Here is a 13,759-nt window from a genome sequence, read left to right as displayed (position 1 = left end):
TAAATGATGCGGGTGAACCAGGAGGATCGGGAGTAGGAGAAGGCGAATTCAGACCGCATCAATCTTTAGGAACATCAATGATTTTTAGATAAAAAGTCAATCAAATAGATCTCAATCGTATGGATTTAGGGTTGGGAGAAAATAAGGGGATTGAAAGAAATGTATATTGAGGACCTCTAATTCACCACTAACTTTTGTTTTTTATTTATTTTTTGGGTGGGGCTAAATGCCTTGTGGCATGGGAAGAATGCGGGGAGTGAAAGGATGATAATTCTAACAAAGATCACTAAAATTTTTATATCCATCTTTGGAGATGACATTATACCAGTCCAGAAGTTGCACCACTGCATATCAAAGTCACTGAAAGCAACAACCGAAAAAGATAAGGGTTTAATCGGTTTTATCAATTTAACCGATTGCAGACCAGTAATCTTCCCAACCGGTCCGATTTTTATAACTTCAAACCTACACGAAGCAGACAAAATAGGAGTCTACCAGGGAGCTGAAGTCGCCGATCCTCCACCATGCGCTCCTCCTCCTCCTCCTCCTCTTCCAAGCAATTCAAGCGCCACCCGTCAGCCTCCCACGCCGGCGGTGCATCCCACAGCATCTTTACCTCCACCATCACCATCTGTCCATCCTGCAAAAGCTCCCCTTCCGCTGCTACCTTCGATCTCCTCCTCCTCCTCCTCGCCCTAGCCTCTTCCGCTTTCCTCATCGCCTCTTCCCTCTCCCACGTCGTCCGTTCCCTCTCACTCCTCATCCCCTCATTCCCTCTCCGCCAGCCACCTTTCCCTTACCTTGCCGGTTTCCTCCTTTCACTAGTTGCCTTCGCTGCTGCAGCCCATTTCTCCTGCCGCCTCCCCCTCCCTCTCCGCCGCCGATGCGGCAGGCCACGTTGCCTCGGCCTCAAGAAGGCCCTCGAGTTCGATGTTCAGCTTCAGACCGAGGAGTGCATCCGATCGCCTGACCCTGTACAATCCACTGCCTGGAAAGGCATCGACGATCTTCCCTGGAAGGGTGGACAGCAAGGGAATAATCCTGACTACGAGTGCCTACGCGCAGAGCTCAGGAGGATGGCGCCGCCTAATGGTCGCGCGGTGTTGCTCTTTCGAGCCCGATGCGGGTGCCCCCTTTCCAAGCTCGAGGGCTGGGGTCCCAAGCGGGGCAATCGTAGGCACAAAAAGTGAGCTTTCTTAACCCTTTCTTGCCATGAATTTGCTTCCACCTCTCACCCTGTTTTCTTTCACTATAAACTTCCAGATCTAGTTGGCTAAGTATGTATTGTCGCTTAAAGAGTAACTTTTCTAGGTAGTTAACAAGGCGCTGGGTGGATTTCTAGTATTGCCCCATCGATTCTGACATTCAATTTGTATAACCAAGCAGAGCGTTTGAAGCATGACTCTAGTGGAGCTATAATAGTAGAGAAAATAAATGTGTTGATACCATGAATGTTAGTACCCTCAATATACAGATGGTAGCAATTCCAAACAATCAGCTCTTGTAGATTAACTTGACAAAATTTTAGCTGGATCTAGGTTTTGGGGGATGACACTATGTCAGATCTTGCAAAAAATTTTAGTTAGATGAATTTTCTTCCAAGGAAAACTTAACAAAAATAAGTTCTTGTAGTTAGCTTCTAAAGATAAGAGTGTTCACCACCCTGCAGATGGCTATTTCAAAAAAGTTGTTCCTTAGATTCCTGCAATACAAGGTCAGAAGGACTACTAGAAATTGTCTTAGTAAATGTTCCTTTATGTTTTCTTCTTTCCTCAATACTAGTTTTGATGATAAAAGGCATACTGAAACATCTGATATGAGATTAAGATCCCCTAATTCCTAGTTGTTGTATCACTGAAACAGCTATATCTTATGCCTCACTCATGGAGTGGCCAAGCTGGCATCAACAGGCATCCATGCATGTTATATGACCTGCTCAAACTTGCATAACTTCAGTTGGAAATTCTTTTTTCACGTTCTGCTGGATTCTGAATTCTTGGAGATTAGGATGGTATCATCATGCTCACAGTCATATAAGAGGCATTAATGCAAGTGTATAATCAGTCATTGCACTCTTCTATTTGGTGCTTTAGGATTCAATTATTTTGCAATATGGAAATGAGACAAAGAAATTCTGGTAGAGATATGAATTTTGAGATAATTTTATGGTATTAGTAAAAGGGAAAGAGAGTAAAAAAGATATCATTAGTGAACAATTAGATGCACTTGATAAAAAAAAAAAAAAATTTAAGACAGAATGAACTTGGCCAAAGACAGATTTTCTGATAGACAAGTGGGTCAATTAGGATTAAAGGTGTAAGGAGGCTAGAGGAAGAGTAAATAAAATTTCCTTTCAACTAATTAAAAGTGACCTTGGTGTTACCATTGTTTTCCTACATCAAGATATAATTAAAACAAATGGTTATGCCAAAGATTCCGTTGACTCCTAAATCTATCTCTATACTTATTGTACTTATGTTGTTCACAAGAATAAGATGGGTTTATAAAGACTTATTAACACACATTTAAAATCTTATTGAAAGTTTAAAATTGTCTAAGACGTTAAATTTTGTTAGTTTGTTATATTTCTTAGAAAATAATGGGAGGATTTTTAAAGGGTTATTTAGTTTTAAGAAAAATATTAATTAGTGTTTGTATGTATTAGGATAATTAGAGAATTATTAGAATAAATTGAGTCTTTATTTTAGAAATTATGTCTTATTGGTAATCTATAAAAATGAATTAGGATCTCTTGTATTAAGCAAATTTTTGTATCACTAAAATTTTCCTTTTAATTCTTTGGAATCTTTTTGGTGAAAGAGTTCTTCTCTAATTGTTGTTTTATTTTCCCTTCAAGATATTTATACTTTATCCTTCATCAATTTCGTCCCAAGTCTCTGAGTGGTTCAATGGGTCAATTATTGTGTTGCATTAATTGGTATTAGAATCAAAATTTGGTGGGCTGGTCTGTATATTAGTTACCCCTCCATTCTCTATCATCAAAATGCTTTAGCATCATTCTCATCCACAACTGTCCCAACATTGCTCTCCTTCGATTAGGTTATAACAAAACTTTGACACCCTCTTTTTTCCGCCCTCCACTGGCCTCTTAATTGCTTAGGAAAGCAACGATGAGTGTCGGAATCACAACAACCTACCCTTGATTCACCATCAATACATTTCATTTGATCAACAATGCAAGTTACCCCCATCTGCCTAAAAAAGATTATTTCCCATGATTTTATTATCTGATTAATTCTAGTTGGGGTTCTTATCCGTAAAAAAAAAACACAGCAAACTAAAAAATATATATGACAGCCATGCAAAAAAGATCAATTAGAAAAAGAAGAAAAAAATTGTTGACGGAAAAAAGAAAGGTAATTAAAAAATAGCAAAAAAGGGTTTCTAAGTAAAAAAGAAGCAACTTAAAAAAAGAAGAAAAATTCTATAACCTCCTTTATTTGCTCTTTGGACATGTCAACTGGGCTACCTCTCTACTTCCACAATCAAAGCCACTAATTCCTTTGTCATGCTACCACTCTATCTACCATGTCGCGTCAAACTAGAGTTGCAATAGACCGTGACTTGTTCTAAATCTGCGACACAACCCTTATTGCAACGGCCTCCTCCAAACTTGCATTGCTATTTCTCAGTCACTTGTGCAGTAATAATTCTCACTAAACACGATTCCCCTATTGATTCTCAGGTCTTCTTCTGCTATCACCTAGTGATTCTCGTGCAAGAACATTTGACACTACCTCTACGTCGGTCTGCCTAGATATTGTTATTGGATATTAATATTGAGTTGCATGTGCACAACTCCCCTCTCACGAGGCTCACTCGATTCCCCTTTTGTATACAACTTCTCTTCTATGTTAGTGCCAAAGCCAGTATAGAAGCCCTCCAATGCTAGTATTGACACCACTCATACTTGAGAATTGAACCATGCGATCTGTGACAGTTATGACATCGACGACAAACATGCACCACCCACTCAACTATGATCCCTCTATGACTGTGATTGCACTAACCTCCAAGTAGTCTCAACTTAATTAGCCCTCACAATTCCCCTTTCATACACAACCTCCCTTCTGCTCTATTGCCAACACCGATATGGTAACCCTTCTACTTCATCATTGACACCCTTCGTTCTTGAGCACCAAATGACGCGACTCGCTACAATTACTCTATCAAAAACGAATAGGCACTACCATTCAACTGTGATCCCTGTAAGTAGCCTTAACTTAATATAGCATTTTTCATTTAGCCCAAAAAGGTTGTAAATTTATATTTTAGTCCTAAAAAAAGAAAATCTATTAGTATTAGTAACAATAACAAACAAAAAACAAAGAGAAAAAGTATTTATAATAGGAAAAAACAAGAGAAAGTCCTAATAAAAAAGGAGAAAGTGTAAAGATGTAAAAAAAGAAAGTGTGTAAGCTTTCATCAAAAGGAAAAAAGGAGCATAATCTGTATTCTTATGCTCAATCTGCTAACTATATACCTTTGATCTCCATCACTTGCATTGTCTTCATCGATTACCATAGCACCCTTAATTAGTGCCTCTTTCAAAAAAATCTATCTCTTTAAGAAAACCACTAGCTCCTTTCAGATCCTTTATTAGATCCAGTAAAAAGATTATGTATCTTCATTTATTGGTCAAAGTTAAACCTTGTGGCAACTTCAATGTCAACGAAAGCTCGTATCATCTTAATATAATGGCTACCGCTCTCTTTGAAAATTACTTTTTCATTTAGCTGATAATTTTAAATTATTTACATTGATTAATTTCCTCTTTAGTTCATTCATCATCTGACAAAAAAATACTATCTTTATCTTCTTTTACCTACATTTTTTTTTTTTATTATTCATCATAATTTCATGTATATGTTTATCACATTCGACATGATTAAAAAAACTTCCCCAATTACCACTAAATAAATGAGAAATCCAGATGTAAGAGATATAAATCAAACTATACTTCTGCAAAATGATAGTTCATGAAAACTATAATAAAACATTCAAATAATTATTTTTGTTCTTATAATTTCATAAATCAATAGTATGCAAACTTATAGACAATCAAATTGTCCTATGATTAGAGAAGAATTAAATTATTTTTTTTAAAAAAATAGCAATTATTGTACATCTTTGTGTTAGAAAAAATGCTTCTATTTTTTATGGTAGAATTGGATCTAATGTATTTTTTTATTGACGATGATATTGAAAATTATTTTGACAATATAACATTAACCTCTATTGTATGAGTACGAATTGCCAAATTCACACTCAATGGATCTGCTAAAAAATATTGGCAACTTATCTGGTCCATTAGATATCAAAACTAACAAGATCGTATCACACATTAACATAAAATAAAAGGACCATCGATGAAAAGATACATTTTACCAAACTTTAAAATACCTTTGCCTAATAAGTATGTAATTACAAAATACTCTCCCTTAACTAAACATGACAACGACATCTCAAGACATTAGTTCACTTACAATTTATAAACCTCTTGACAACTCAACCTTATGCAAGTCCTCAAATGACACTTTAGAATGACTCCCTAATGAGACTGTAGATGGATTCGTTGAAGATGCAAATTTAACAATTTAGAAGAATCCTTTCATGACATCTTAAATGAACCCCTAAATGATATAATTTTAGAAGAATATTCTATTGACTTTGTCCCCTTTAGGAAGTAATCAATTGAGATATAATTTATTTATGTTATTCAGAAAAACCAAAAAATATAAACTAAACCAAATGAATATAAAACTAAAAAAATTTGCAAATCACTTGACATGATTCCTTATATAGGTAGTTTCTTTATTTGCTCAATTTACAAAAATGAAAGTTCCACTATGCGTATGAGTTATATTTATTGATATTATGATTATCTTTGTGAGAGTCTTTTTCAGCGAGAGAGTTTCCTCTGGTTAAGTTTTGTTTCATCTAGGTTTCGTTGAGCTATTTATCCTTTTGCTTCATTAATTATGTCCTATGTTCTTGGGTGGTTTGGCAGTTCAATTTTAGTATTGTATAACTTATAAGCTTCAATGCAGTGACAATTTGAATTATTAGTTGGTGCATCTTATGACAATTTGTAGTCTTATGATGACATGATACATATTACAGATCATTCAAGTCATTTAATACCTGGATCACATCACACTGTGTTGTTAATCCTAACTTGATCAATTTGACTTGGTTAGCAAATATAAGTTAGCAACCAACTGTCTAGAAACAATCAGTTCACCATAAGTAGGAAAACTTACATCTAAAAGGAGTGTGAGGAATAAAAAGATTAGAAGTTCAAATTTTTTCATAAAATTTGTGTATTCATTATAGGATTTTCTAGATAAGAACAACAATACTAATTGTTAATGAGTTGTGCGAGGAACCCACATAACATAAAAACACAATCAATTCATTTACAAGTCGACCCATACTATTTTACAAAAAGATGGAGAGATTGAAAGATGCGTTACATAGACTATAAACATGATAGTTGAAATAGAGGAGAGTGCGTCGGATATTGTATGTGATCATAAATTAACTCTAAAACTTAAAGGGAAGTTTTATAAAATGGTGAACCTGCTATGTTATATGGAGTTGAATATTATGTTATGACTCGAACATATGAACAGAAGATGAGAGTTGCAGAGATAAAGATATTAAGGTGGATGTGTGGACATACGGGAATGGATAGGATTCATTGAATATTTGTCATAGTTTTAACGCTGACTGGCAACCTAACACAACCTTCCTCCTTTATCTGAACTTGGGATCGACCATGACTGATTCGTCACTGGCAGAAGATAGGATAAGGAATGAAAACATTAAAAAGAAAGTTGGGGTAACAATTATCGGAGGAAAACTCCGAGAGACATATTTAAGATCGTACAGACATGTCTAAGACCAATAAATGTTCCGGTTAAACGATGTGAAACTATGACGAATATGCACATCAAACGAAGAAGAGGAATAAAAAAAAAGATTTGGTTAGTAATAATAAAATAATATAAAATTTATTTAAATTTAGTTGGATAGAGTAGGGGATATATCCTAATGACGTAAAGGGATCCATATAGCCAATCCCACTTAGTGGGATATGACTTGGTTGTTGTTGTTATGACTCATATTGTATTTAGTCAAGCTCATAAAGTTTGCATGTTATATCATGTTGTTTAAAAGGTTTGTGTTGATATTTTTCTTCTCACGCGACATTGTAAAGTGCATTGAGTTGGTGAGACCATTTGCATGCCAATTGTATATGCATCTGCATGTTAGCAAACCATCATGCATAACATAAATCCACCAAGCTGATTTGATTAATAGAGAAAATTGAATTATTGAGAAAACTAAATATGAATTTATTGATGGATATGGTTTTAAGTTACCAATATATGATATGTAGCTGCTGATGTCTTCACAACTTGTCTTCTTTATGGCATCAAGAAAATTCAGATGATCCTGTTGGTTTAGGGTATACTTCAACATTGTCATTCGTCCTATTCGACCATTATATGAACTTTACAATTGTCTGGCTGCTGCAAATTTGAACTGCAAATAGTATTTGGCACAATAGCCTATTTACAGACTGTGCCAACAAATCTTGTATACAGATTGATGCCAAGGCAATTTGTTTTTTCTATTTCCTTGGGGATATGCCAAATTTTGATGGGAGGTGGCCAAGATCACCAAATTGGCAGTTCACAGATGATTTGTTTTTTGTAGCATGATTCTATGCATCCAGCAAAATAAAACTGAAAAGAAAAGTAAATTAAGATGAAAATTTTAAAGATTAAACAAGAAAATATAATTTAAAGCTATGATCAGAGAGTTGGTGAGAAGAGCTACTTCATAAATTAGGAACATGAAGTGCTCTGAATTTCCTTAATGTATCACCCCATTGCTTTGGTTTTTGACATTCTTGTTTGATAAGAGGATTTGGAAAAGAGAACACTAGAAACACATGACAGATGATATTAATAAAGTAGCAATATAAAAAAGTGGAAAAACAGCTCCAAGTGGAGTGTTGGATTTACCTTCATATATTATTGTCCGAGCATCTACCAGATCTATTTTTTTCTGGCTTTATGTTTAGTGTCTTTGCCTTTTCTGCATTCTATATTTAATATCAAATCATTACTACATTTTCCGGTTGCTGCGTTAATGTTTCTTTCTTCTATTTAGCAAACTTCTTTGAATTTAAAAGTATAAACCTTAACATATCCATCATGTACGGAGAAAATTTGAAGTGGAAAAATTATAATATAAAAGCAGGTATTTATTTATTTGGGGTTATGTTTTGTTAGCACCTAATACTAAGATTAAATAATGTTAGACAATGGACGAAAATATTGTTGTTACACTTTGCATCTTTATCATTTATCTAGTGATTTCAAGCATTTTAGTTCCACCTATCCCATCCACAAATATAGTAGATATGAAACATACTTTGAAATTTTGTACTATATTACAGTGATTCTACTAAGGACCATTATTGTATCATGTGTTGTGTTAATCATGTTGATGAGTACCTTGTCATGCCTACATTTGACACCTTTTGACATGCTAAAACACATGCCAAAATAGCTTGAAATAATGTTATTTTTTTTTGTATCTTGTGTCCATATGGATCCATTCATTGAATATTTGCCATAGGTTTAACGTTGGCTAACAACCTAATATAACCCTCCTTTATAAGGAATTATATATTTGTAAGAACGAGGAACACTTAAAAAAAAATATACAATAGCCAAGAAAGAAGCTAAGAAAATAGTGAGTGAAGCAAAAAAATAAAATTTTGGAACGATTATATCAAAAATTAGATACAAAAGAAGGGGAAAGATACATTTATAGAATAGCTAAAGTGAGAGAAAGAGAAACAAAAGATCTTAGCCAAATAAAATGTATTAAAGATAAATGTAACAGGGTATTAGTAAACGATGGAGAAATCAAAGAGAAGTGGAAGAGGTATTTTCATCAACTTTTTAATGAAGGTTTAGGTGACGAACTTAACTTAGGTAATTTAAGTAGGTCAAATGAGCATAGAAATTTTAATTTTTAACGTAGAATTCACACTTCAAAAGTAAAATAAACTTTAAATGAGATGCACAATGGAAAAGCTGTTGGACCAGATGATATTCCGATAGAGGTATGGAAGTGCCTAGGGAAACAAGGTATTGAATGACTTATAAAATTATTTAACATGATATTGAAAATAAAAAAAATGTCTGATCAATGGAGGATAAGTACTCTAGTTCCCTTATATAAGAACAAGGAAGACGTACAAAATTATGCAAATTATAGGGATATTAAACTAATGAGTCATACTATGAAAACTTTGGGAAAAAGTAATAGAAAAAAGATTAAGGAGACCACAGTGACCGAAAATCAATTTGGGTTTATGCTTGGAAGGTCAATAATAGAAGTTATACATCTTCTTAGACAATTAATTGAAAAATATCGGGAGCAAAAATAAGATCTACACATGGTATTCATTAACTTAGAAAAAGCTTATGATAGATGCCCAAGAAATTATATGGAGAATTCTAAAAAAGAGAGGTGTTAGCGTAACATATATTAAACTAATTAAGAATATGTACGAGGATGTAATGACCAGACTTCAGGCGGAGTAACTGAAACATTTCCAATAAAAATAGGATTAGCTCTAAGTCCCTATCTTTTTACACTAATTATGGATGAACTCACTGCACACATTCAAGACACAGTACCCTGGTGCATGTTGTTTGTAGATGATAATATTTTGGTAGATGAAATACGTGAAGGAGTAAATGCTAAATTAGAATCTTGGCGAGAAACACTAGAAGGGAAAGGTTTTAAGCTTAGTAGATTAAAGACAATATATGAAATTTAAGTTTAGCAATATTAGAAGTAATGAGACAATTGTTAAGATAGGAGAGGACGATTTGCTTGGAACCGAGAGATTTAAATATTTAGGATCATTTTTGCAAAACGATGGAGGGATTGAGAGAGATGTCTTACATAGAATACAAGCAGGATGGTTGAAATGAAGGGGAGCGTCAAGTGTTTTATGTGATCATAAAGTACCTCTTAAAGTTAAAGATAAGTTCTATAAAATCACAATTAACATGCTATGTTATATAAAGTTGAATGTTGGGCTATGACTCGAGCACATGAGCAGAAGATGATAGTTACAGAGATGAGGATGTTAAGGTGGATGTGTGGATATACGAGGATGGACAAAATAAGAAATGAGAGCATTAGATAGAAAGTCAGAGTTGCATCTATTAAGGAAAAACTCTGAGAGACACGTTTAAGATGGTACAGACATGTACTTAGACAACTTATAAATGCTTCAATTAGGTGATGTGAAACTATGATAAACATGTATATCAAACGAGGAAGAGGAAGACCAAAAAAGACTTGGTTAACAACAATAAAACAAGATAAACTATGGCGTAAAAAGATTCATACAGCTAACTCCACCTAGTGGGAAAAGGCTTGGTTATTATTGTTGTTGTGCCCATATAACATAATGTCAAAATTATATCATTCTAAAAGAGACACAATCCCATCTTAGGCATATAGTTGTGCACTTTTTTTTTCTTATCTCCTTCCCCTTTCAATTCTTCATTGGCATCATATGTCAGAACACCAGCAGGATACTCAAACAATATCATTTCAATCATCCATTCCTCAAACTATACTTTAAATGGCATGCAAATTATGTTCATTAACATTTAGGCCTTTGAAGCTACAAGTGTTTCTAGGATTTGAAATGATTACTAATCAAAATCTTCAGCCTTTTGCCCGCTAGTGACATAAGCAATACATTATATATGAAAAAGAATAATAACCTGTTATTGGGTTTATAGATGACATTCAATGTGATGTAACTTTCTTTTTTGAATTATACTAAAAAATGAAATATGATTTCAATGTAATTTCTTGTTGGAGAAGATATGAACCATCAAAAATTCATTATTAAAATTGGCATATTGTGAAATTCATATTCAAACAAATTATTGTTCTCACATGATTTTGCTATAGATTATATTGTAAAATGAAATTAATACCAACAACTATAACAACAATCACCGAGCTTTACCCCACTAAGTGTAGTCGGCTATATGGATCCTTTTACACCATTAAACATTATCCTCTACTATATCATCTATACTTAAATAAATTTTATTTTATTATTGCTAACAAAGTCTTTTTTGTCTACCTTTTCCTTATTTGATGTGCATATTTGTCATAGTTTCACATCGTCTGATCGGAACATTTATTGATCGTCTAAATACATGCCTGTACTATCTTAAACGTATCTTTCGGAGTTTTCCCTCAATAGATGTAATTCCGACTTTCTCTCTAATGCTTGATTTCTTATTCTGTCTATCATCGTATGTCCATCCACCTTAACATCCTCATCTCTACAACTCTCATCTTCTGCTCTATTCGAATCATAGCCTAACATTCAGCGTCATATAATATTAATTGTTATTTTGTAGAACTTCCCTAAACCAACTATTAAAGTGAAAATGATATCAAATATCTTAAAGTTCTATATTGATATATTTTCATCATGCACTTAAAACTATTATGGTGAACTCATGGTTTGAAGGCTCGTATGATTGAAACATATCCAAACTCAATACTACTCACAACTCACTACCAAAACAATGTCCCATGTGTCGTCTCAATCATATTGACGAGTATGATTTCATGTCAATACTTATCATCCCTTGACATACTAAAATTGAAATAATGTTATTTTTTTAATTTTGTAGCTTGTCTCTGTACAAGATAATGTTAAAATTATAACATTTCAGATGGAAAGCAAACATTAAAATTAACTATGCAGTTGTTTATCTTTTTCTTCATTTCTTTCCTCATTGTTCCTCTAATTTACTACCAACACTGTACATCAGAATGTTGACACAATACGGGAACATTATTGTTTCAGTTAAAGATCGAAATACTTTCACTGTTTGTGAGTTTGAACCTTAAGTGAACTTTCATCTCTTGCTAATGCAAATAGTGCATTTAATGGCAACCAAACATTATAGTTGCTAATTGCAAGTAAGACTAGTGAGTAGTCAAACACGCTTTTTGTGTGCCAGATTCTATTTCTTGGCATGCATGCGTTTAAATTGCCAATGAAATGCCAATGAACTGGCACGTATGTTTTGGATATATGGAAGTCTGTCTGAATCTTTTTCTGCTATATAGCCTTTTCTCTTGGATATGCTGCTTTTCTTCAAGCTGAAAAACATCTCTGGTAAACTTGAGAATTAGTGGCAGACTGAAGTTTCTCTATCAAATGAAATACATCTGGTGAATTACAGGCATCGTTGCTGAATTGATTCTGTTATTCCTTCAAATTTGGTGATTCGTTGGATCCTCTTGGGTTCATATTCCATGTAATAGTATAAGCTGCTCCATAACGCTCCTAGATAAAGACTTTTCTCACTCTTTCGTTGTTAGTTGAACTGCTCGTTGTTAACCCTATGGTATAAGTAATTTTCCACCTTGGCAATTAATGCAGTATTTATATGGAGGAAGTTTGGTTATAAAAGTTGTTAGAATCCTTATATAGACTTTTAGCTGCAAGCCGAATCAAATGATCACTCAAAACTGAAAACTATCTTGTTGCTATCTAATTGAGAAATATATTCTATTGTATAGTTGTCAGACGTTTCCCATCGAGTTCATGATTTTTGCACTTTTCAAAGATATTGTGGATCCCTATTGCTTTGATTTACGATATAGACTTTAATGTTTGGTTTGCTCGATACCTTTTTGTTTACTTGTTGCACTGAATACACATCATATTTGTCATAGGACTTCGGCAAACTTGGCAATTGAATTAGGCGAAGTGTGATCGCTGCTCAACCTCCAACCTCATATTAAATGCTCATTGGCTTCAAACTCCTATAACAAGTTTATCATGTTCATAGTGAAGAAAACGCAGGTGATGATCGCAACTGAAAGTGCAACCGTCGGCAATATATATATTTTCTGTTCACGTTGTCATGGACACAAACTGATTTATCTTTATACAAATTAAGTAAACCCGTATAGTGTGATACAGTGTATACTTCATGAACTAGTATCTACAGCTGATATATCCTCAATGTTAGTGCATGGATTGAAATAAGAGAAAACAATGCTTAGATGCGGTGATTACTTGAAGTCAAACGCCAAACTCCTAGTGTTCCATTAATAAATTGTCATACATCCTGTTTTGTATGTATAACATTTTAAAATCATCTTGCTGACTATGCACTGGAATAAAATGTTATATTGCCAATTGGAGGAATGTAAGTTGCAATTGATTCAGGAAAAGACACTCAATCAAGTAATTTTCTGATCATTTACGGTTTGAAGTTCAGTTACGATGCATTATAAGATATTTTTATTGCATAAGATGAAAAATCTGTAACTTTTGTTCACTTGTGCTTCTTGATTTATCAAGTGATCAATCTTTGGGGGCGGGTCATTCACTATCAGGATTAGATCAAGAAACGAAAAAGACACTCACATGGTTGATAATCTTGAAGGTTGATCCAATAACCATCTAATCAAGACAGAAATGGTCCTTGTGATGGGTTATCTCATTGGCTAGATTATTTGTCTCACACAATCGTGACGTTGCTCTCAAGCAAGTTGGAGGAGAATCGAGCCGAGTCAAACAATTGAAGCTTTTCTATTCTAATAGATAAACTTTGATGGATGGAGATACTTATTCAAAACATTA

General features: G+C 33.9%; 1 protein-coding gene across 1 annotated transcript; it reads left to right on the top strand.

Moving 5' to 3' along the window:
* The first annotated feature begins 459 nt into the window (after positions 1-459).
* Positions 460-13,312, top strand: LOC122026020 (uncharacterized protein At5g19025-like). The gene is made up of 2 exons (XM_042584705.1): positions 460-1,186; positions 12,844-13,312. The coding sequence occupies exons 1-2, from the start codon at positions 525-527 to the stop codon at positions 12,881-12,883; spliced, it is 702 nt and encodes a 233-aa protein (XP_042440639.1). The 5' UTR covers positions 460-524; the 3' UTR covers positions 12,884-13,312.
* Positions 13,313-13,759: the final 447 nt, after the last annotated feature.

Source organism: Zingiber officinale, chromosome 1A, assembly GCF_018446385.1.
Source record: "Zingiber officinale cultivar Zhangliang chromosome 1A, Zo_v1.1, whole genome shotgun sequence".
Classification (NCBI taxonomy): domain Eukaryota; kingdom Viridiplantae; phylum Streptophyta; class Magnoliopsida; order Zingiberales; family Zingiberaceae; genus Zingiber; species Zingiber officinale.
This window is presented reverse-complemented; position numbering and strand designations above follow the sequence as displayed.

Bases quoted from the DNA above. Each gene is read 5' to 3' on its own strand.
- LOC122026020 (XM_042584705.1), top strand. From the start codon at position 525: ATGCGCTCCTCCTCCTCCTCCTCCTCTTCCAAGCAATTCAAGCGCCAC. The intron at 1,187-12,843 runs GTGAGCTTTCTT...TATTTGTCATAG, and splicing joins GGCAATCGTAGGCACAAAAA to GACTTCGGCAAACTTGGCAA.